The 26,307-nt window shown below is 38.3% G+C and overlaps 1 protein-coding gene across 1 annotated transcript in view; it reads left to right on the plus strand.

The window, feature by feature from the left end:
- Nucleotides 1-26,307, plus strand: part of Cngb3 (cyclic nucleotide gated channel subunit beta 3) — a 169,599-nt gene that overhangs the window by 70,293 nt on the left and 72,999 nt on the right. Inside the window, exons 4-8 of the mRNA XM_060386160.1 lie at nt 9,783-9,940; nt 11,062-11,211; nt 12,691-12,899; nt 20,449-20,499; nt 22,808-22,894. Coding sequence (XP_060242143.1) covers nt 9,783-9,940; nt 11,062-11,211; nt 12,691-12,899; nt 20,449-20,499; nt 22,808-22,894 — 655 coding nt within the window. The remainder of the gene's footprint in view (nt 1-9,782; nt 9,941-11,061; nt 11,212-12,690; nt 12,900-20,448; nt 20,500-22,807; nt 22,895-26,307) is intronic.

A 26,307-nucleotide genomic window follows, 5' to 3' on the forward strand; every position in this document is an offset into this window, starting at 1 on the left:
TACGTAAAACAAGGGACAGATGCAGCCATGAATGGGTCTCTCCTTTAAATGTGTGCTCTCACCTTTACTTCAGTGTAAGATGGGATACTCATTCTACCTTCTTTATCAACTGTCAGTAACTCTCTGTCTGGACTATACATAGTCTCTTACTCATCCTTTCAGAGAAAAGAAACTGCATGTATTTTCCAGTCAATGAAGCTTATCACTGAAAACGATTTGCTACCCACTTGCTTTCAAAGAAGGACCTATCATAAAATGAAGACCTCTAACAGGAGTTGACAGACAGCCTGATTCTCCAGGGCCCCAAAAGGTGGCCACAACCACCAGTGTCAAATCCAGTTCTTCATCCCATGCCCTGTATGCAGAGTCATGACCTTATTTGCATGGCTGATCATCAGCAACCTCACTTCTCTTTTCACTGGTCTGATTTCCTTCTGTGCTATTTCTGGTTTCTCTGAGACTCACAAGCGATTTTACTTCATTGACTCACACAGTCTTGATTTCCTTCTTGCTACAAATTGCCTTCATTTGCATTTAGATTATTCAATTGCTCTGAATGGGTCCCCTCCCTGCCAGAAGCTCTTCATACATCTCTACTGGAAACCCTATGAATGAAGCCAGTCTCAGCATGACCAGCCCCTGATTCCATCCCCCAGACCTCAGTCACACATATACACTGCTGCCAAGGCAATGGCAGAGGCTTCAAGGCAATTCACATTTGCTTTAGGAGTTGAAGTTATTTAAATCTCCTCATGAGACTATTTTTTTTGTTGTTGTTGTTGTTGGTTTGTTTGTTTGTTTTTTTAATGTTCCCTGCCATACTCCAATTCATTCTTAATGGGGGGACTTGGGTCAAGACAACCTTGCAGCATATTTTAGCAGTGTTGCAGATTTCTAGGCCTTAACAGCAGGAAATAGAGTCTCGCCTTCTCTCAGGGTAGTAAGCGCTTCTGGACAGGAACTGGTTCTCAAGGAAGTGTTTACCTGGGTAAAAGGTGAGGGAGTAGACCCACAGCCTGAGAAGACTTCGTGAAAGTCAGCTTCTACCAGCGTCCTGTGCTAACAAACACCCAATGTCTCCTGTCTGCATCCTCCTTCTTTTACACCTCACTACTTTTTAAATTGTTTTCCTAGTATATTAGCTTTCTGTTGCTGCAGTAAAACACCTGAAAAAAAATCAACTAAAAGGGAGAAAAGATTTATTCAGCTGATGCTTTGAGAAGTTCAGCTTACGATTGGTCAGGCACTGCTTTTGGGCCTTCAATCAGGATGCAGAGAAGCTGCTCAATTCTTGGCAGTGAGGAACCAGAGAAGAAGGGGCCAATATCTCAGAAGTCCCTTCTAGTGCATACTTCCAATGACCAAACGTCCTTCTATCAAACTTCTCTGCCTGAGGTTTCAGCACTTCACAGTGGTGCCATGGGTAGAGACCAAGTTTTTGACGATAGGACAAGTTTTAAAATTCATTTTCAGGTTAGTGTGCAAAGCGTAGGCTTTCAGCAAGGCAATTCTAGTCACACTTCATTAAGGCTACTTGAAAATAAAGAAAACACCAAGGTACTTTTAATAAGTAATACAAGTAAAAACAACTGTAAGAGTGTATAAAGTGGAAGAGAATAACATTAACTGGAGAAATATCAAATAAATATAGAATGTTTCTTGAACCAAAGAAAGTATATAATCAATCTGTTTAGTAAATGTGCAAGAAAGGCATATTTGCAAGGCACCTCAGAGCATCTCCAAGACAACACTTTTCAGAAACATTTGTGAATGCATTCTTTGGTTCTTTAAGGCTAGAAAAAAATTTTAGTCACCCTGTGCAGCCCCTACTAAGCTACCCATGTTCCAAACTGTGGTCCTACGCCCACGTACATTCAGGCAGTACTAAATGGGCTCAGTGTGCTTTATTCTGTGATTATTTTACTCTGCACGTATGAGTGCTTTGCTCGGCTGTGTCTGTGTGCCTGGTGTCTGTGGAAGACGAAAGAGGCTATTGGATCCCCTGGAACTGAAGTTAGGGACAATTGTGAGCCACCATAAGGATGTTAGGACTCAAACGTTGATCCTCTGCAAGAGCAGCAAGTGTTCTAAACTGCTGAGCTATCTATCCAAACCCCTCAGTGGCTTTATAAAAACCACATAGGAAAAATCAGTAGGTGAATGGAAGGTAATTAGAAGGGAAGGAATGGGAGAGGGTATTGGTCAAAATACATTATGTTTGTGTACAAATTTTCCCATAATAAATAAATTAATGTATTTTCAAAGTAAATTTTAAAATGAAAAGTCACCTAATTGTTCCTTGCCACTGTTTGAAACTTAGCTTATATTGAAATAAAACATATCAGTATTAACAATCAATGTGGCAATGTTTTTCATTGTTTTGTTACTTTACGAGAGTTATCTAACTTTTAATAGGGTTGGTCACAGACATGGTCCATTACTAAATGAGGCACAAAGAAAAAACAATCCTGCTCATATGGCCCAGCATTTACAGAGTGATAGAAAGAATACTCTAGAGAGCAGGCCATTAATGAGGAGACAGGAGACCAGCCTTAAAGATAGATGTATGTCATGGTGTGTTATAGATAGATCAAGAATCACTTGGGCTAAAAAATTATATGTCATAACATACATATGTACATTACCATGTACGTGTACAAACAATACCATATGGATATATGAAACGTGATCAAGAATCCAGAATCCTTATAGCACTTAGGAATAAATGTGAGAAGGAATTGGCTGTTATAGTTATACTCACAGAATTTGATAAAAATTTGAAGGTTTTATGGTAGACAGCCAGATCTTCTATAAAAATCAGAATTTTATGTCATTTTAACTACATTCATTCAGAAGTATAACCCTACCTCTCAAACCAGGTGTTTTTTATTTAAATATAGCTTTTGAGGACAGCTATCTAAATTTATCTTTATTACTAAAATAGAGCAACTGAAAAAAAGATCTGCTCCTCTTGCTCCGTGAAAATTAGAAAATAAGTCTGTTTCCCTAATTCTTACATGTAATTCAACAAGATAGAAATAGAAGGTTTTAAAGAGAGTTTAACTGCTAGGATTTTTTTTCAAAAATTTTGATAAGTAAATTCTTTCTTGAAAGGAATTTGCCAACGTAAAGTTTCCAAAAGTCAAAGTTTAGTCAAAATTTCATTTGAGAAAACAAATACTACTGTTCAGCAAACTTAAGATGTAGTAAATCAAAATCCAAAGTATTATTTAAAGAACAGAGGCATGCTCTGTGTGAATTTTTTTAACAAAACGCTTAAGAATAAGAAGAAAAAATGACAAAAGGTAGTGTTCTTACAAGTTTTCCTCACCAGTTTTCTTAAATATCACCAACAAGAGCTTCCTGGATAGAAATTAGTGTCCTCTTTTCCCTGACCTGTCTGCAGCCTAAGACACCACTGACCTATTTCAAACTCTTGTGGTCTCTGGTCTGGCTGACATTTCTTCCTCTCAGACATAGCTTTCTACTTGCTGCTTCTAAGTTCCTTCTTTTTATGCTAATCTTTAAATGCCAACAAATTCCAAGGTGATGAATCCCAATCTCTTCTCTTTCTATGTAGGCTCTGACCAGCCATGTCACCCACAAAATAATTCCACCCTCTCTTTCTAGACCAGTGCCGCCACATCAATATCCCCGGCTTAGTCCTTCCTTCTTTTTTTAAAATTAATTAATTTATTTATTTACTACATCACAGTAGGAAGTCCCCCTCCCTTCTCTTTTCCCAGCCCCTCTCTCTCACCTCCCCTCATCTTCCCCTGTCGCCCCTTCCTTTCCTCTCAGAGAAGGGTAGACTTCCCTTGGGTTTCAACCCTCCGTGTCATATCAAGTAGGACTCGGCCTGTCTTCTTCTACTGAGGCTAGAAAAGGCTCCCTTCTGGTAGTCAGATGCAAATTTCCAGCTGCCTTATATACTGCATGGATTTAAAGAGACCTCCATTCTAAATTCATACCTCTGCTTTAACATACAGTGAATCTATATCTCTTACAACTCCATGCCTATGTAGAGTCACAATGAGCCCTGCAGCTAACTCAGCTGGTTTCCTAGGGCTACCATGACAAACGAGCACTGGATGAGACACTTAAGAAAACACTTGACCTTCACAGTTCTGGATGTAGAAGTTGCAAAATGCAGATGATGGATAGTTTGTCTTCTTGGAGCATATAGATTGAATCCATTGTAAGCTGCTGCTGCTGCTGCTGCTGCTGCTGCTGTGTGTGTGTGTGTGTGTGTGTGTGTGTGTGTGTGTGTATGCACATGTGAGTGCATACTGGCAATCCATGGTGTTTCTTGGTTTGAAGACACATTCCTCCAACTTCTGCTCCTGTCATCACATGTACTCTCATCAAGCAGTACTTTTATTTCAAGCACATTTTCTAAAACAGCTGATGTCTTCTCGCCTTAGAATTTGGCTATGGTTTCCCACACAGGTCTATGGACCTTTCAGTTCTCTATAATTTGAGAGCCTGGTTGAAACCTTTATTCCACTCTACAAGACCACAATAATGTTTGGAAGTGCTATTTTCTTCATTTACTCTTTATATAATGAAGTGGTGTTCATCCTCTCAAATTTAATTTAAATATCTCCTTTAGGAACTTATCTGAGGGATTGGCGAGGTGGTTAGAGCTCTGGCTGTTCTCCCAGAGGTCCTGAGTTCAACTCCCCACCACATGGTACCTCACAACCGTCTATAATGAGATCTGATGCCCTCTTCTGGTGTGCAGGCACACATGCACACAGAACTCTGTGTACATAAGAAATAGATAAATATTTTTTAAAAGAATTTATCTGAGGACACCATCTACTTATTTCATCTCCCCATAAACTGGTCATCTTAAACAAAATGTGATATATGCATATAATATATAGACGCATGTATATATATGTGTATATACCATGGGACATTATTCTGCCATTTAAAACTAAATACATCCATTTATGACAACATAGATAAACAGAAAAATATAATGGTAAATAAAATAAGTGAAGTACATAAGGATTAATGCTACATGTTCCCACTCAAGTGGAGATGCAAGGAATTAATCTTATAGAAGTAGAAAATGATCATTGGATAAGGGACGCATGGATAAACAGAAACTGGAAACAGACCCCTAGACATAGTTATATAGGATAAACAAGTTCTAATGAACTATACGCAGGAGGACAACTATAGCTTACAGCAAATTATTAAGGTTGTTATGAATAACCAGAAGTTTTAAAGTTCTGAACAGATGAAATTAGAAGTGTTTAAGGAATTATAGCAGTAAAAAAGCTTATTTTAATCGTTACAAATTATATATAGACATTGAGTCATGAGTGTACCCCATAAGCATGTACAATTTTAAGTGTTAAAAGTTAAATAAATAAATGAAACAAAATAAAATCTGAAAAAATATACCTTTAATCATTCTTTAGAGTTAAGTTACAAGAGCAACCTTAAACTAGAGAACTTTTTAAAGATTTTATTTTACTCATGTGTAGATGTATGTGTGTGTAAGTATGAGTGTGTACCTATCCCATCAGGCACTCAGAGGCTAGAAGACAGTGTCAAATTTCCTGAAGTTGGAGCTACAGACGGTGGTGAGCTACCCAAATCTGGTCCTCTGGAAAGCAACAAGTACTCTTAACATCTGAGCCATCTCCCCAGCCCTTCTTAAACACAACACAGCAGTATCCTACATTTTTATTTTCTATCTCACTTTTCAAATTATCCATTTCCCACATTTTAATACTGTAAGGCCTATATCTTACCCATCCAGGTCATGCTATGTTCTACTACCTGGAAAGCAAAGGCAACTGCAAATCCTGAAACAAATGTCATTTCTTCAATTTTAAGTTATGAGTATACAGCTGATTGAATTAAAGTAATGAGTTATAATCAAGAAGTTGATGAAAAAAGTAAAATTATAATTATGTGGCAATTTTATAGTCAGTTAAGGCTTATAGATATTCAGGAAAGCAAAAAATATTCTCCTCAGATCTTGGGGCTTGAATCAGACATTTTGAAAACTTAAGTACCTGACTTTATAATTAATCACCCAACAACACTCAACTTTGCTTTTAATAGATTTTTAAAGTGTTGAAGTTAACCAAATGAGGTCAAACAAAAGACAAGAAATAGCAGTTTTGTTGAATAAGTGATCATTAAAAATCTTTCTTGTCCTCAGTCTTCTAGGGAATAAAGGAAACACACTGCCCTTGACTTTGAGATTGTATAGCCTATAATGATGCCATCTACATAAGTTGCCTCAAATATTCTTGAACTGATGACCATCAACTTCTTGCCTTCAGAACTATATTTTTAATGCCTCCTGGGTAATACAAACATGGCCTTATTATTCAAGATCCTGTGGACACTTTGAACTGGATACATAGACCAAAATAAAACCTCCATTTTTTTCTCATGTTCCCACTACAGACAAACATCTGCCTTAAGCCTTAATGCTTCTGTGGCAGTTTAAAAATGGCCCTCACAGGCTCGTAGAGAGTCTGGAAGTCATATCCCTCCTAATCTGTAAGTTGTAGGAGCCTCTAAAGGGCTTCCAGCCCCTCCCTGGGCAGTGTCATTGGCACTTACAGAACAGTGATGGGTCTTTTCCAAGTATTGCTGCTGAAACAGGTTAATGATTGAACCACCACTCTCGGAAAGAACTTAGAGATGCAGATGGTTAACAATGACTGCCACCCTTAGAAATAACTTAGAAATGTAGCCTGTGAGAAAAGTTAGGTTCAGATGTTTTTGCTAGTGGCTTCGCTCTAGAATATATTGGGGAACAGTTTACAGTTCTTAGCAGTTGAGCCAGAGATTCTTTGAGGTCAGGGAACAAGGACAATGACAGCCCAACCAGTATTATCTGACACGCCTTTCGTGCTGAAGCTGGGCTGGGGGTTTTTATACACATTTTTGTCCTCAGCTTCCTGATATGGTTTAATGAAAAACTGGTAGTGAATGGGTATGCACTCCGAAGATTTAAAGGTATATATATAGATATATATATCTTATTTAAAAAATCCTAAAAGAATCACTTGTGATCATTATAAGTAATGAGTATCATTATATATATATCACATATAATAAGTAAGTATCATTATATATATAATGATACATATATATCACATATAATAAGTAAGTATCATTATATATATATATATATCACAAACCTAAACTTATATATATATATATATATATATATATATGTTTAGGTTTGAGATTCTTTTAGGATTTTTTTAAATAAAATATTTAAGATAAATAATAAAATGATTGATCCTTGTTTTGTAACAGCCAATTTCAGCTTGCCAGTAAGAAAACTAGCTGACAAAATTATCTTGCTTGCTTACCCTTTGTTAATCTATAACAAGTTGTTTAGATGTGAATGTATGTGGGGTTCTTGGGAATAATTTGTTTTTCACCCATATTATGTAAAATACATGGTCATGTGAGAGTATTGAGGAACATTTTTAATGCATGTTCATTGTAATCATTCACTTGAAGAAAAATAGAATGTAACTGTTGCTTTATCCACAAGTGTATTTGCGTGTGTATGATTTTTCTCTTTTTCATCCAGCCCTGAAGAGAAGAGTTTTTCTCCAGCCCCAGGGAGTTTTTCTCCAGCCCCAGAGAACTAGGTTTTGTTCCCTCAAAGTCAAGTCTGCTGAATGATCAGTCACTGGCTTCATTCCCCATTTCAGTTTGCCTATCATGTCCGAGCCGGCTTCCTACACAGACCCAGTATTTTGGGTTAGCATACCCCAACATCTACCCCATCGGTGAACAGTTGGAGTACATGAAGAGGCCAGTCCTATAGATCCAAAGCTGCAAGATCTCCATGATACAGGGCAACAAGATATCTAAGAGTGGTCCCAGAGAAAAGCCAGTATTCGTAATCTATCAGAAGCCAGAGGACTGGAACCAGAGCAATGGCTCATTGCAATGAACATCTGCAAGCTAAGAAGCGTGAACAAAAGGATATGCTGTGGAACATGTTTTTAAACTCTGCTTTACTGGGGTTCCTTAAAGCCTTGTCCCTCCAGCCCCCCAACCCTCGGTAGGAAAGAGAAGGTTATGGGGAGAGGAGGCCAGAGTCTCCTTTACTTCTCCCGGCTATTTAGGGTCCATGAGTTCTTTTAGGGTTCTACGAATTCTCCGTCAACAGCAAAAGCAGCAAGTACTCTCCTCTGTCTCTCTCCTCCAAGCCACTGTGCGGCGAAGTGTCTCTGGTCTTCAAACCGCCACTCTCCTATTTACGTCCCTCAGAGTCCTAAACCATGCCCTTCTCTGTGCTGCATGAGACAGGCTATTACCAGCTGTGGACAAACGAAAGCCCAAACTAAAAATCCTACACTTGGGATTAAGACAAAAGCATGTTTACATAACACAACTGAGTTTTTAAAGACGGCAAAACTCCATCACAACACACTGTGACAAACTACAGCTTCCACAAGATTGATTTATTTAATTTCATTTGAAGGGAAAGTTGCAAGGACTGAGGGTGGGTATGAAAGGATGAGGAGAGGAGTGGGACTGAGGTACATGATGTGAAATTCACAAAAAAAATCAATTAAAAGTTAAATTCTAAAAACACAGAAGAAGGATTGGGGGGGGGGAAGGAAAGAAGGAAGGAAGGAAGGGGAAAAAACTAATGATCTGAGGATCTTAGAAGTCTTCAGGGTTATATACATTCATGGAGCACGTAGGAGATGGAGATTTTCTCAAGTCGACTGCCAACGTGATGCCCACGGCCACACAGCAGAGGAGGCGGGAACACAAGCAGATATTTACAGCTTACAGCTTACACGCTGTACTTGTATGCTTCTGTTTTCTCAGAATGGGAGTTACTGAAAAGATGTCAGCTGAATTGTTTTTGTCTTGCTATATGATAAATTACCACACACTCAGAGGCTTACACCGTCACCTGTCCAGGTTTCCTGGATCAGAAGCCTGGAAGTTTGGCTTTCTCTGCAGAAAGTTTTACAAGGCTGAAATCAGCGTGTCAACCAATGCAGGCAAGGGCCTCATGAGGAGGTTTTGGAGAAGAATCTACTCTCAAACTCATTCGTGTTATTGTCAAAACTCAGGTCCTTCTAGTTATGGGATAAAAATCTTGTTTTCTTATTATGGGCTGTTCAGAAGTCACTGTCAGCCTGGGGGGGGGGGGGGACCTGAAATTCTTAATCAGTAACCTCTTCCTTCTTCTTCAAAATCCATCAACGGCTGGAGAATTTCTATGCAGTAACCTTCCCCTACACTTCCAAATTCTGACTTTCTGTTCTATTGCTGGCTAGAGAAACTTGCTTCAGAAGGTTCCCATGGCTATATCAGATTGCTGTTCTACATCCCCATCTTGAAGTAAATCATGCCATATACCTGTTGCTGAGTGGAGCATAACCTACATATCCATCATTCCCAGGCTTGTGAAGTCATAATGTCACCTTAGATCCTGCCTGCCATACCAACTTTGCTTGTAGTGACAGAGTTTAATGATAGAATCATGGTCCTAAGAATGGACCATGTCAAGAAGGGACCATTTGCTGTTTGGAGAACTGTAATTTTTTCAGCAGCATATGTGCTGCTGAAGAGAGTACCTGCCATCAAAGTTTTCAATGGCAATCTATGTTACATCAGAGCTGTTTTCATTTTATTTTAGGGTTTTCATTGTGTTATTCAATTGCAAAGAGGAGAAAATAAGAATCTTGAATGCATAAGGGGAAAAAAACTATATGTATCTTCTCAGGCACCTATCACCATTTTTTTTTCTTGTTTAGCTTTAAGAGCAAAATGCCTGAAGCCTCAATTATTAATGAATACGCTGATGCCCACCTACACAACCTTGTGTCAAGAATGCGGGAAAGGACTGCTCTCTACAAGAGAACACTGACAGAGGGAGAAAATACCCCCTCACCCGAAGCTAGCTCCCATAGTGGTAAGCATGATTCCCTCAAAGTACGAGCAAGAGGAAAGTCAGGAGAATAACCTGTGTTTGGCCAATTATTCAGCTTAGAACCCAGAAAAGCAGGTCCTGAGACACTAATTTTAGATAAATTACACCAGTTTATTTTTTTAAAGTGATTCAGAAATCTTAGAGTAGCGAGAGACAAAGAAAAAGGTGCACTGGTGTGACAACCACTCCCCCAGGCTGGATCTAGCTGAAAAATAAAAGTTATGCCAAGAAGCAAAAGACTCCAGGGAGTAAAGCTCAGTAGCTAACGTTCTCACATAAGGCACCCACTGAGGGTGGTCTCTAGGATGCCTATGTGCAGAAGCCACCAGCAACACCTGCTGTGAGTTCTGCTGTTAACCTTCAACAACACCCAAGTAATACAAAATTCATATTACATAAATGCAAGAATAATTAACAGGGAAAGGAACAATTATCAACATTCTTAGTAATTACAAAATGTGGGTATGAAAAATAACAACAACACCAGATCACAACAATAATACATAATATGATTGATGCTTGTTGGTATTTAAAAAGAGCAAGAAGAAAAATGACTGCTTGACAGAAAAACATATTTAAGTCTAATTATAATGAAATGGGATAGAGCAGAGGGAAACTGTGTTCAAAGCATACTATGCATTATACGGTAGTTAATGTTTGAAGAGATAAGACTGAAACAAACCATAGTTTGATAAGCAAATTTTGAAATTTGTTTACTCCTAACTCAAAGAGTATGCATGTATGTATGAAAAATGTAACTTTAAAGTAAACCCTGTGGAACAGTAGACTTCTGACCTTTGATGCCTTGTGAATTTGAAACTGCTATTCTCCGGCTTTCGATGTTTTCATTAATTTTATTCCGTTTTTGTATCTACACCATTGTTGTATGTTATTTGTTGCATATATTTAGGAAGTACAACACTATGATTTATAATACATACAGAAAAACAAAGGTCATTTGTTTAAACATGACGGTTTTGCTTTGCTTGCCTCTTTGGAGAGGGGAAGATTTTCAAATATTTTAATTTCATCAAAACGAAATGTTTTACTCATCAAGCTAACTTATGTTAACCTTCTAAAAATACACTTTTTTTCCTATGAAGTAAAGTCTACAGATATATCGCCAACACAAGCGGACAATTCTAAGCTAAACGAACCCCACCATGACACATGGTCCTGCCAACTCCAGAGGGCACCTGCTAAAGAGTACCTAAGAAGAATGAGACTCCCGAGAAGCATAGATGCACACTCAGGTACCATTGAAGGGGACCCCCAGATGGGCAGCAGTCAACAGAACCCCTTGACCCAGACGTGTGGAGACAGCTTCAGCTTTTCTACACTGTGATCTATCTTGAAAGTATAATTTAAACTATGTGGTCTGAAAAAGGTTTGTTTTCCTTTATCTGCTGAAGACAAGAGATAAGATACCCTGCCTGATTTAAAAACCAGGCTAGAGCTTTTTCCTGACCCAAATAACCTTTTAAAAGAAAGCTTCAAGGAACTTGGCAATATGTAGCCACACACAGACAGACAGACAGACAGACAGACACACACACACACACACACACACACAGATATTTATGTGTATGTATGTGTGTATGTACCATGTACATATGTACATATTATATATACATCATTATATATTATTATGTAATATTATATTACATATAATTTTATGTAGTTTGTATATTATTTATATATTTTCTATATTATATATGCATATATGTGTGTATATGTACATATATATGAAATATATGTGTGTATAGATAGATAGATGATAGATAGGTAGATAGATAGGTAGATAGATAGATAGATAGATAGATAGATAGATAGATAGATAGATAGATATAGATAGTGTCCTCTTTCGTGGCTTCACTAAGTTAATTAATCAAACAAATTCTCTCCTAAATCCTTCAGAGCAAAGAAAAGCAACATGTTTAGAGACACTGGTTGCCTCAAGTAACTGGTTCTCCCTTCTCTCATTCAAAGCCAACTCTCTTTTTGCAGAATGAAGCCTTTCTCCAACTTGCTATGTGCAGGCCTTAATTACTGGGGACTAAAGATCCTTTGTTTCAAGAATACCTTAGCCATGACATCTAAATTTTCCAGGATTCCATTATCCTGAATCCAAAGAGTGAATTTACCTCCCTCATTTTAGCCAAAAGACAAAAAAGACACTGTCCACTTTTGCGGGGGAGGGGAAGTAATACTATGATTCTCCTTCTTTGTGTATGGCACAAAACCTTCTACTCAAGACAGAATTGTGTTGAAGAGTTAATAGAAGTTCTTACTGAAAACTGCTTATCTCCAAAGTATAAAGGTTGGGAAGATGCCTCAGTCTATAAAGTGCCTACCACTTAACCACTAGGACCTGAATCTGGATTCCCAGCACCCCTGTAAAAGCTGGTCTTGGTAGTGCATACATAATCCTGTCAACTGAGTGGAAGAAGGCAGATGGCTCCCCCAGACTTTGCTAGCTGGTCATTCTAGCCAGTAAGAACTGAGAGACCGTATCTCCAAAACTATGGTGAAAGAGTGTTAGCCCCAGGGTTAGCCTCTGTTCCCTTCACACCAGGGCACACGTCCTTTCGTGCATTCACAAGCAAGTGTGCCCACACAATCACACCACAAATACACACAAAGATAATGCCTCAGTTTGATCAAACTAAGAAAGAAACATCTTGGAATGCTTGTGTGGCTCTGTGGGCATGACTTGGGTTCTGTTTTGCTAGATCGGGTCTACCTCCTGTGGCTCCTGCTTGTCACCATTGCCTATAACTGGAACTGTTGGCTGCTCCCAGTACGCCTCGTCTTCCCGTACCAGACACCAGACAACAAGCTCTACTGGATTATTACCGACACCATATGTGATATCATCTACCTTGGCGATATATTATTGGTCCAACCAAGACTCCAATTCATACAAGGAGGAGAAATTATCGTAAGTGGGTTTTGTAGAAAGTGGTTGAAATCTGAACAATGTCTAAGTGGACTAGGGTTGCAAGATTATTTCATTTAATGTTTGACTCTCTCTCTCTCTCTCTGTGGATAGAACTTCATCAATGTCTGAATATTACAATTTATCTAGCTTGTCATCTCTCCTTGATACTCAGTCTTCCACTTGATCCACTCTACTGGTAAAGCCTTCTACTGGGTTTCCATATGACTAAAGGAGTTTTACATTTCTAAATAATAACAACAATAATAATAAGTTTACTGAGTTCTTTAATATCCTATATTGATTTCCTTATTTTTTCCAGCTATTTCTTTGTATTCTCTTAGAATTAATGCACACCTTTGATTTAAATGAGCACTTTTATGATTATCCTTTTTAATTTATGTCTGAAATTTTATCTAATTCCTTTTCATCGGAATCCTCTTCGTAGAATTATTTACTAGGACTCTTATTTATTCCGTTGTTTATACATACACTTCTAGATTGGGATGTATGAATCTGGGGTTATTTTCTTGTTTAGAATTTTATTAGCTGTTTTCTTCCAGTTGAAGGGTTTCAATGTTCAAGTGATGCTAGGCTGTGATAGAGTTGAAGTACTGTTCATCTCCGGTGCAGTAAGAATGTAGTCCAGTAGCTAAATTAGACCCATTTGCTCAAAGCATCCGACGCGGGGCCTAACCTGTGAGTGCAGACTCTTTGCTGCAGCAGCCGCAAGTGCAGTGCTAGATGGTGCCATTATGCAAATGTCCTAACAACTGGCTTAAAACAGTTATCTCTTTATCTTCAGTAACTATTGGGAGATAGCGGAAGAGGGGTAGTGTAGTATGTGTTAAGATAAAGCTAGAGACGGGAGGAAAATGTTGAAAGAATAGAGATTAGTGTTAGATCAACTAAGAGAAAAAGAAGAAAACTAGATAGAAGTGGGGAGTTAAAGTGCTGTTAGGATCCACAGAATTTAACGATTATTAAAACTGAGAAAGGCTAAAGTTAATGCATGAAAAGAGAAGAGCATGCAAACAGAACAAGGGGAGATGAGGTAAGGATGGCAAGGGAAAACACTTTGACATTTACAGGATGGAGAGTAGACAGACACAGTAGGATGAATGCAGCCGTGCCCTCAGCCTTTTAATAACTAACTTCACTTCACTGTGCATACGGGCAGCTGCTAAGCACATGCATATTCAAACTGTACAGTTAAACAATATTAAAATGCAAAATACCAACCGTATTTTATTTCTATTTCTAGTGTCCGACAGCATGTAGCTAACGTTCGGTATTGCAGGGATTTCCACCACTGCAAATTATGCTAGGGAAAAGCTCTGCAAAACACGGAGGCTTTGGAATCTCCTTCAGGAGCCCAGGGAAGAAACCACGTGCCTTTCCATGTGCATGTCATAAGCCCATGGTTGTCTTATTTTGGAATAGAGATCTTCCAATCTGCTTAATTTCTAAATTCATCACTTCCCACTCAAATGCAGTGGCCTACTTCAAATGCCAAAATTCTTACCTTTGAGAAAGTATATTCTTCTAAATTTATTCCTCGTTTTGGAATGTCATAGTCAATCTCAGCAACGAAAAATAACAAAGAACATACACGTAAGTGGTGTCTGTTTTTAAGAACATTCTGAGTTAGCCAGAAAAAAGGGGTTTTCCCCAGATGTCTACTGTTACTCCCTTGTCACAAGTTCCTGAAAGGATTGCATGAAATGTGCCCTCCAAGATCATAGTACGAATAGTCAACTGCCATGAAAGAGTAAATTTATTAATTCTCATTTTTAAAATTTTATTCTCTCGGACACGTGCCCTATATTTTTTTTCCACTGGGAAAAGGCCTAAAGGCAATAATATAGGAAACAGTAACAAGTGTCTATTCCCAATGCAGATTTAGAATGTAAGTTTACTCAAAGCCCAACCCTGACTCCCTGGCGGCTGGATGGATGATGATGGTGGTGTGCAAATGAGAAGTAAACAACACCAAAAGAGAAAAAAAGAACTCCGCTAACTTCAGCCTCCACTAGACGCACAAAATCAATGTTTGACAAAGGGAAAATGACAAAATCACTACAAGGAGACTTTTATTTCCTAAGAGATCTTTGCACACAATAGAGTGTTAAAACCATGAAAAATAATCAATAAAACACACTCAATGAGCTCTATTTAAAATGCATTACCATGAGCTACAAATATAGAGCAGGAACTAATTGCTTTGTTTGTTCAAAAGACGTTTAATGGTTCCTTTAATTTAGAATAGGTAGTGTTAGCCTTTGAAAGTTGATTACACTTGGAATAAAGTCTATGTACACTGAGCTCCCAACATGAAGGTCTCACTATGTTGGTCTCTATGCAGTTTTTAAGTTATACCACAAAAGTGTGCATTCATTACTCAACAAATAGTTAAATGCCTACATAGAGTAGGCGAACAAATCCACCTACCTTCAGACACATGTATTTAGATAATACATGCTGCACCAGGGCTTGAACATGGCAACAGTAATTCTGCCAGCCGCTTAGGAAAAACAGATTGAGGTGCAAACAAAGAAACCAGGAGGGTTTACATGTGCTCTACAGTATTTTTTAACAAACAAACAAAAAAAATGGTGCTACATGGAGGTCCAAACACCAACAAAAATGTCTCATTATAGAAACTCTCTTATATGTAGCAGAAACCAAGTTGGCAGTGAATATACTTTTATTTACACACGTATTCAATGCGTGGGCTGATAGGGGCGTGTGAAAGTGTGCAGGTGAGAGGAGAAGGTGGCAGGAGCTGGTTCTGGCCTTCCACCGTGTGGACTCCGGATCAACCTCTGGTGGTTATTCTTAGTGGATGTGCCCTTCACTGCTGACAAAGGCCACAGGCCGAGCACCGGGTGCAGAGTAATGAGACACAGCTACGACCTCTGACTGATAACAATCCACAGTCACAAAGGAGCTGTGCAAACGTTTGGTGCCAACTAACAGCTTATCAGTTAGGTCCTCTATTAGAGGAAGCTGCTTGGACACTCATCCCTCACAACTGCTGGTTATGAAAGTGGCCTGAAAGAAATTAACTACTCATTTCTTTGTACTCTAGGTATTTCTTTTATTTAATTTTGATAAATAAAGTACAGGCTAACACTAGAAACAAACAGACCAGAGTCAAAAGTGAAGATCATTTTATTTTATAAATCTATGATAAAGATTACATACGAGGATGCATATCATATACACATACCCCAAGATATGGCTGATAGAAATAAATTGTCTGATAAATTCAGTGAATAAACATTCACACATTCACCATTTCCTTCCCGTCTCTTCAGCTGTCTTTATTCAGTGAATAAACATTCACACATTCACCATTTCCTTCCCGTCTCTTCAGCTGTCTTTCTTACCTGACAGTAAGTTCCTGAATGGAGGGAACAGTGTTCTGCCCATTCTCCTGTCTAGCCTTGGAATTCAAACATATTCAACATGGTTGTAGGAGGGAATGTGTCATAAAGCTGCCTCAAGGATTTTCTTACTTTGTGTAATTCTTTAATTGCAGTCTCATGTGATATTCTTGTTTAAGTGCTTCCCTTTGTTCTGTGTGAAATTGAAGAATTGTTGAGCAGAGGAGGTAAACAATGAGTAAATATACTAATAATTAAATGGAGCACCTTCTAGAGCTATCTGTTAGGACAGGATTTCGGTGTAATTAGCATCCCCTTCCTAAAGTAAGCCTCTCCTGAAGAAATGCCAGCTGCATAATAAGCAGGCTTGAGAGAGAGAAGGAATTAAATAAGGTGGCCTTTTAAAAGTGCCTAATTGTCACTGGTAAACATGCTGATCCCTGCAAGGCTAATGGTGCCAAATTTATTTAGTGCTCAAAAGAACAGGGATTTTAAAATTACTAAATGCCACTTTCTTTTAATCAAGAATTTTTAGTTGTGTTTACATTTATTCAATCACGGAATTCATCAACTCTGAGAGGAAACATGTAAATGTGGGGAAAAATAAACTGTGGTTATAGGAGAATGTAATATTTTAACTTAGCAGCACTTGAATTGTGTCTGTCTGTCTGTATCAGAGCTTTGATGGAGCTGACAGATTTTACTCGATCTTTCTTAACATAAAACTTATAAGACTACCAACGAAACCTGTCTATGCCTGCCTGTGGCTCGATAATCCATGTTTTTCATAGTACAAATCATTAAACTACCATATCTTGCATATATTTCAATATATTTCTGTCAAATTCAACATGTGTATGTGGTTAAAAAATATAACCATAACAGGGGCAGAGAGACTAGGAACTGAGTTGACTAGAATATTGGGGGAAGGGATTTGGTATGTGTGTGATGTGTATGCATGTCTGTGTGTGTGTGTGTGTGTGTGTGTGTGTGTATCCATCTGTGTATCTGTGCACCTGTGGGTCTATATGTGTGTGCACATGTTTATATGTGTGTATCTGTGTTTGTCTCTGTGTGTGCACATGTATATGTATGTCTATATGTGTGTGCGTGTATGTGTGTGTGTGTGCCCGTTTTTTGTCCACCTTTATTTTGTGAGACAGAGTCTCTCACTGAACAGAAAGATCATAGATTCAGCCATCCTGGCCAGCACTGAGCTTTAGGGACTTGTGCATCTCTACCCGGCAGCCGCACATAGCACTGCCTCTACAGATAGATGCTAATGTGATCACCAAACTCGGGTTTTCCTGCTTGTGTGGCAGGCATTTCACCAAACTGGCCCTCTACCAAGCCCCAACTGACAGATCCTGAACAGTACTTGGAGACAGTTAAAACTTCCATATTAAAAAGCATGGATGGTTAGAAGATAAATAGCATTAGCAGACGACGATGCTGCTTCCATATGCCCCAGTTCTAACACTTACATTAAGAGTTTATCAGAAAGTTCTTCCTACATGTAACTGAAACACATACATGCTTAAAATATGCTATACTGCTAGAATTGATTCTTTTGGGTCTCACTGTTAGTATTAGAACGCTTTCTACTCTCATGATACAGATCTATCAATCACTGACTGAGATCAGACACTGACAAGAACTGAGAAAGCAAAGCTCAAAGACATGTGCCTACAGAGCTCGGGCATTAAAAAGAAACAAACAGAATTAAATATGGTGAACTTCTACATTGAATTAACATGGTTCATCGAGTCCTGATGGATAGCTGTTACTACCTATACCCTTCTACCTTTGCCATACAGGAAACTTGACTTGGGACCCAGGAACCACACCAGCAAAGGCATGCAAATGAGGAACTGTGAGAGGGAGAGAAGGATAAGAAACTTCAACATGTTAGTAAGACAGAGAAAACAGAGCCTAGTGACCTATAAAAGGAAATCTGAGGGTTTTGTTTTTGTTCTATGAAAATCATGTAGAGTCACAGAATTTGACGTAAATGTGGATTGGGCACTCTGATTTAGGGAGACCACTACCTGCCATTGTGCGATTAGTAAGAAGAAGCACCACTTAAGTCAGGAGACCGCTGCCGAGAGAAAGCCTGAGCAGGAGACCGTTCAGAAGAAAGAATCGTAGAACTTGGCTGTGGCTAATTGAGGGCCCAGGGCCGCAGGGAGAGGGTGGCGAGGCTGAACAACCTGCATGGATGGGTGTGCTTGGAGGATGTATAATTCCAGGAGCTCACGATTAGGCTTGGGAAGGTAAGAGAACAATGAATTCAACTTTACTCAATCCAGCTCCTGGATGTGATATTTGGTGAAGTGGAAGAGATTTGGTATGGTGCTTTTGAAACCACAAACATGGATGATACTTTTCAAGAAGTAAATATAACGAGAAGGGAACATAACAAATTTTTGAGGCGTACTACATCTTAAATGGGCAGCAAATGGGTCTCCCCACCAAAAAATGCTGGACCTTATGCAACTCATGTAGGTAAACCAAGAGCGGCATTTCTGCATCCTTGAAAGAGAAAGTCTTAAAAACAAAAAGTATTTCAGAAAATGCCAAATACCACAAAATTCTTATCCCTCTCCATATTCCTCAACCTCGCTGTGCACTCAGTATTTACTAAGATCCTAGAATGTTACAGATACTAGTTTACTCAGTTGTAAAGTCAGTCCACTCCTCAAGAAGATTACAGTTGAACCAGATGGACTGGTTTTAAATAAAATATCCAAGGGAATAGTGAGATGGCTCAAGAGTAAAAGACATTTGGTGCCCAAGCCTGGTGCTCTGATTTGACCCTCAAACCAAGTAAAGCTGAAAGGGGAGAACTAACCACACGAAGCTGTCCTATGACACCCCCCCAAACACACACACACATAACTATGTACATAATGATAAATAAAAAGACTCTACCCACGAGGGTATCAAAGCAGATGCTAAGGCTTATAGCCAGACTTTGGGCAGAGTGCAGTAAAGCTGTGATAGAAAGATCTGGAGGGGACAGGAGCTCCACAAAAAGAGTAACAGAACCAAAAAAATCAGGACCCATGGGTCTATACATTGAGATAACCTTGAACCCCTAGAACCCCTGCACAGATGTAGCCCATGGCAGCTCAGTATCTAAGTAGGTTCCCTAGTAAGGGGAACAGGAACTGTCTCTGACATGGACTCAGTGGCTGGCTCTTTGTTCGCCTCCACCTGAGGGGGAGCAGCCTTACTAGTCCACAGAGGAAGATAATGCAGCCAGTTCTGATGAGACCTGATAGGCTATGATCAAATGGAAGGAGAGGAGGACCTCCCTTATCAGTGGACTTGGAGAGGGACATGGGAGGAGATGAAGGAGGGAGGGTGGAATTGGGAAGGAATGAGGGAGGAGGCTGCAGCTGTGATACAAAGTGAATAAACTGTAATTAATATAAAAAAATTGAAAAGACCGAAGAAATGTGTGTATCATTTTTAAAATATCCTAATTCCATAAAACAGATGTTAAGTGTGGGAGGGCTCCTATATGGCCTTTGCATTGTTAGTTTTGTTGGTATAAAAGAAGTAGGAGGACAAATTATGACCAAACTCTTGTATGTTAGCGATGGATATGAGAAGAGAATGTGAAATAAAGCAATAGAGCTGACTCTTCTGTAACTTCTATGTTAAACAGGAGGACAGTAACAAAACAGGAAACAAAACTGATTCCGTGTTTCTGGTGTGTGTGTGTGTGTGTGTGTGTGTGTGTGTGTGTGTGTGCACTTTTGATTTGCCTTGATTTGGTTTTGTCTTAATGATTTTTTCTTGTTTGTTTGGATTTTCATGTTTTGCTTTTAATTTCTTGCTCTTTTTATAGGGAGAAAGAACATGAAATTGGTTATGTAGGGATGTAGGGAGGTGGGAAGGATCTAGGAATTGGGGGAGAGAAAAGAATACAGTCAAAATATACTATATAAAAATTTTTAGCTAAAAATAAATAAGTGAAATGAATACAAAGGAAAAAGCACATGGACAGCTGTGTGATTTTTAAAACGGAAAAGTCTGGAGCATAATAACAGGCTATATTTGAAGAAAACTCATAGAGAGAAATAACTATAACTATTAAAAGTAAAGACTAATAAATAAAATTTGCTAAACCTAATCAAAATATAAATGTATTGCAGGTAGATTCAAATGAGCTGAAGAGACACTACAGGACTTCTACAAAATTTCAGGTAGGCAACTCACAAACACGTCTACAGCTATTTAAGCAGAACTATTTTCACTGTCAGTGTCATCTTTACAAACATGTCACCTTCTTGTAACAAGCTTCACACAGACCTGATTGTGTTTTGGAACATCAGTAAGTCGTCCTGAAATGTGACCCTCCATGCTTCATACCACATTCATCCCCCTGCAAATGGGGATGTAAATAAATAGAAGCCCAGTTAAGGAAATTCCAGGTTAAACTGCAGTTAGGGCGATTTTATTGTCTACAGATCTCTAGTTTCCAATCATGTGGTGTGGTGGTATCAAGTTGGCAAAGTTATTTCTATTCCTAACTGTCCTTTATGTAAGCAAAGTAAACAAAGTGAAAGTAGCAGGTATTTAGATGACACAGCGTCTTTCTTTTTCAGATTAAAAACATGATCTTATGTCCTATAGTTCTCTCTTAATCTGTCTTCAAACTGAAAAACAGGTGAAGACGGGATCACCTAAGGTTACCTAAAGCCATTTCATGACTCCAGCCTCCCCTAGGACAGTAATTTTAGTCCTTCAAAGTGTTCTAGGAAATGTGTTGCCAGCAGTCACTACCTCTCTCTTTCTCTCTCCCTCTCTCTCTCTCTCTGACACACGCACACACATATACACAAATCAAACTATAGGTCACAAATTACAATATAAAATGACTCAAATCCCATCTGTTTTTTTTTTTTTAATTTCCAAACTAACTTTTTTCACTTTGACATTCATAGCAAATCTATACTGCTTTAGTAAATTGTACAAACATGAAGGGTATTCTTTGTAAAATTCACAGAACACTGAGTGTTTTTGTTGAAATTGGATATATATAAAATCCATTTATGCTTATATGAAACATTGATTTAACTGTAGTCACTTCTTTTGAATTTCCTTAACTCAGGGCTGCCTGTCTTAAAGTATTGCAGTATAGTTAATTTTTATTGCATTTAGTTCTTTTTGGCTAGTGTATGCATACATATACACACCAAGATTCTGTGTGGAGGAGAACTTAGAGGATTCAGCACTCTCCTTTCATCCACCATGTGGCTCAAAGTCAGGTCCTCAGATTTGGTGGCAATAATCTTTACCTGCACCACAAGGAATCATTCTTCAGTGCTGCCCACGGCTAGGTCTTGTCAGGGGCAAGAAGGGAATAGTTTGGGTATAAAACAGGATCCAGATAGGAGTTACCACAGTGTTCAGATGCCACAATGGTATTATGTGGCTAAAGGGATTGATACTGATGATCTGATTTTGTAATATACTCCTGGGTGCAGGAAATATTAAAATGTGAAAGAAAAAACAAAAAAAAAAAAACCAAACCATTACCTGTTGAGCCATCTCACAAGCCGAAGACTACAATTACTTAGGACTTCTGAAATAATATCTTAAAACATTTGAAATAGTATCTTACTGTTTCAACACTAAAATGTTTTACATAGTCCTAGGTACAGAATTTAAAGTCAATCCACGATTAATTCAATTTCCCACAATTCAGTGAGAAATAAAATATCTATGTCTACACAAATCCACAAAGGAAATTTAAAACTGTAAATGCATAATGATTGAGTAAAGACTGCAAAAAATTATGATCCAGTGATGAGTTGAGCAGATTGGAAGAAAGTAAATAAAATTATCATTATCATTTGAGGTGCAAACCACGGTTCTAGGCAAGTCAACAACTCTGTATTCCTGCTTCCTTGTTTAAGATAATATTTTAATAAATGTCCTATACATGTCTCAACTTAGTATGAGAATCAGTGTATAATTAGGAATGATATGTATAATTTCTAAGCCAACACCTTTAAAGAGTCATTTGCTTATAGTAACTAATCTGGCTAATTAATTTTCATTTCTGTTCAAAAGCTGTCGGCTTTGAGATTGTTACTCAGTTTCCTCAACTTTCTACCTCCTATGTGTGGCCTCACGATATGTTCCTAACTTCTCTTCTTCTTCTCAGGATAGGTTAGAATTTTAATGTATTTCTTGATAGGCTGTATAACATGTAATGAAAACAACTATGGAATAACAGTTTTAATGGCAGTCAAGAAAGCATAAGGGACTAGAGAGACAGCTCAGCCAATAGGAGCACGTCTTCCTACCGAGGCTTTCTCCTCCCCGCTGGGGCGGACTGGAACCCCTACGTCCATTTGCTAAAATGAACGCCTTCATCTTTCCGCTTCTCACAGCCTCAGAAAAGCGGCTTGCACATGTATCGGCAGGTACGGGTTCAAATCCAAGCCCAGGGAAGTACACAAACTCCACATAAAGGTGGATATATTATATTTGCTCTTTCAACAGATGGATGTGGCATCGCTGATGCCGTTTGAAGTTCTCTGCATCTTCTTTGGATTTAATCCAATATTTAGAATGAACCGGATATTAAAGGTAAAGAAACTGTATTCAGGTGCCTTTTCCTTCTCTTATGAAAACGTTGAAGCAAGTTTAGATATCATAAGACTAACAGTACTCAAATTTTTCTGAATACTTCTCATTTCTCTGTCTTCATCAGTACATGAAATTTTTTAATGGATGATAGAAAAATACCACTGCTTCTAGTGATGGAAATAACTAATTCCTTCTACTCTATTTTACAAGTATTTTAGATTAATTTATTTTTATTAATTACAGTGTATTCACTTTGTATCCCAGCTATAGGCCCCTCACTAAACCCCTCCCAATCTCACCCTTCCTCCCTCATCTCCTCCTATGACCCTCCCCCAGTCCACTGATAGGGGAGGTCCTCTTCCCCTTCCCTCTGACCCTAGCCTATCAGGTCTCATCAGGACTGGCTGCATTGTCTTCTTCTGTGGCCTGGTAAGACTGCTCCCCACTCAAGGAGAGGTGATCAAAGAGCCAGCCACTGAGTTCATGTCAGAGACAGTCTCTGCTCCCCTTACTAGGAAACCCGCTTCGATATTGAGCTGCCATGGGCTTCATCTGTGCAGGGGTTCTAGGCTATCTCCATGCATGGTCATTGATTGGAGTATCAGTCTCAGAAAAGACCCCTTTGCCCAGATTTTTGGTTCTACAACAGGTATTTCTGTAACCCAAAAGACAAGTGCTTTTGTTCTTCTAAAGACAACTAGAATTACAAATAAATGTTTATAATTTTCATATTTTTTCTCTGCAACCTGTTTTATCAGAGAGTCCCTGAATGTCTATAATATAAGGCTATAAAATCAGAGGGGTCTGTAGGGTCACCTCTACGTTTTTTATTCACTTAAGATTCTATAAGAATAGAAACAATGCAAATAAAATTTTACATCTTTGACTACAACCAAAATGGTCATCAAGATGTGATGGCACTTGGGAGGCTGAGGATTTCCATGAATTTGAAGCAAGTGTGGACTATATATTAATTTTCAGACGAGGCTGGCCTACAACATTAGAATCTGTCAACACACACACACACACACACACACACACACACACAAAGCAGTTAATTTTCTAAGGCCATTAGACACATCTACGTAACAGTTTACTTGGAAAAGACAGTGAAATTTTTTTGTTCTAATATGGAAAGAAGTTCAAGGTAAATTGCTAAGAAAAAAAGCTAGAAACAGAATACTTTTCAGAACAAAACTAATTTATGTAAACCAGAAAAAAATGTCAATTTTCTAAATTTAAGTAAATTGCTAAATATTATAAATATTTTTCATAAAGCTAATTAAAATCAGTTCCCCAATGTGATAAGGAAAATCTGGATAAACAGAGGTAAGAAGAAAGACAAAATTTTGAAGGTATATATTTAATATTGAATTTGGAATACTTCTATATGGTACCTATTTAAAAATATTCTAATACATATTTCATAAACTCAGCTGTGTTTCATAACTTATAGAAATTAGAGGCAAATCTTAGTGAATTTTTACGTATATCTTTAAAAATAGCAGTAGTAAAGATAGTAAAGATACTGACTGCTCTTGCAAAATTTCAATTCCTTGAATCCACAGGCCAGCTAACGGTGGTATGTAACTCCATTTCCTGGGGACATGGTGCTCTTTTCTCTCATCTGAAAACATCAATGTGATGCAGACACACATGCATGCAAAACACACATACACACATACTTTAAAAAAAAAACAAAAATAAATAAATAGTAATTTTTAAAAAGAATACTAATGATAACGTACTTCAAAAGACAACCTCCTTGACTGACATTCAACCAAGGACCATGTATGGATATAACCTAGAACCTCTGCTCAGATGAAGCCTGTGGTAGCTCAGTAACCAATTGGTTTCCCATAATGAGGGGAACAAGAACTATTTCTAACAGGAACTCAGTGACTGGCTCTTTGGCCTTTCTACCCCCCAAGGGAGGAGCAGTCCTGTTAGCCCACAGAGGAGGACTTTGCAGCCAGACCTGAAGATACCTGATAAAACAGGATCAGATGAATGGGGAGGAGGTCCCCCCCATCAGTGGACTTGGAAAGGGGCAGGGTGGAGATGAGGGAGGGAGGGTGGGATTGGGAGGGAAGAGGGAGAGGGATACAGCTGGGATACAGAGTTAAAAAATGTAACCGATAAGAAAAAAATAAAATTAAAAAAAAGACAACCTCCTTAAAAAGGACTCAAAATTTTATGAATTTTTAATTGCTTATCTTTTTTGCATGCAAGAAAAACAACATGATTATCTTTCTAGCATAACCTAGCAACAGTAATAAATCCTACAATAGCAGCCGTTGCTATGACTAACTGAGAATGCACACACTCTGCTAAAACTTTGCTTCCAATATCTATTTTATTCCTACCAACAATTTCATGCTCTCAGTGAGGAAGATGAGGAGCAGCATACTAGGAAAGCCTGTCCTTTCACACTGATGACATAGGCGTTACTTATCTTACCCCAGATTGTTTGCCCTGTATTCCCATATACCCAAGAAAATTCTAGAGACTGCTGGTGGGATTCTGGAATATGAGTGTTAACTGAGGCAGAACACAAAGTTCCAAACAGTATAGCATCCGACCATCATCTCGTCAAACTTTAAATCTCACGGGAAAGTTTCAGGAAACACCTGTTCAAAAATAACTGATTTATAAAAAGACTCTTGTGGATTCTTGTGGATTTGGGAGTTCGCATAGCTTTTTAATAACATCTTATAAATGCTCACTTTTATACCCCATCTCCGAATGCATGTGAGAGAGCGGACTACAACCAGCATTTTAATATCGCATATTACTTGAGTCAACACTGATTTCTTTCCTAGCTGCAGAGTCCTAGCTTTCAGTTATTTATAAAGGTGTTATTTGAATAGACAATTCTCTAGGGTAAATATTATCATGTACCTGTCTCCAGGTTATAAATAAAAAAAAAATGCTATGAACACAAATTTTCTCTATGAATAGAATTAGTTTTAAAACATTGTCCTTTAAGCAAACTTCTAGTAAAAACCGAAAAAACAAGTTATCAAAAAAAAAAATGCAATTAACACAGAATGAGCTTTTGAGAAATATTTTCAGGAATTTGGGGAAAATAATTGGTGTATATTACTAGCTTAAGAGTTATTATTATTATTACATATATTATTTCTAATCCAAAGGTACAGCAGTAACATGTAAATTGGGTGATATTTAGGAAATAGTCACTGAGGACCCCTGTCCATTAGATCAGATCTTCCCTTTCCAAGCACATTTGCTGTATCGATACACACCTGCACACACTCTTTTCAGAGGCTACTTTTTATTATGGTGCTTCATAGATAAGGACCCAGGGTACCAAGTAGAAGATTTTTTTTCAGAGTCACATTAGCAGTAGGATGGGCTGGCATTTAGTTCTGGTATTCATGGTGATTCAATAG

This window comes from Meriones unguiculatus, chromosome 6 (genome assembly GCF_030254825.1).
Source record: "Meriones unguiculatus strain TT.TT164.6M chromosome 6, Bangor_MerUng_6.1, whole genome shotgun sequence".
Classification (NCBI taxonomy): Eukaryota; Metazoa; Chordata; class Mammalia; order Rodentia; family Muridae; genus Meriones; species Meriones unguiculatus.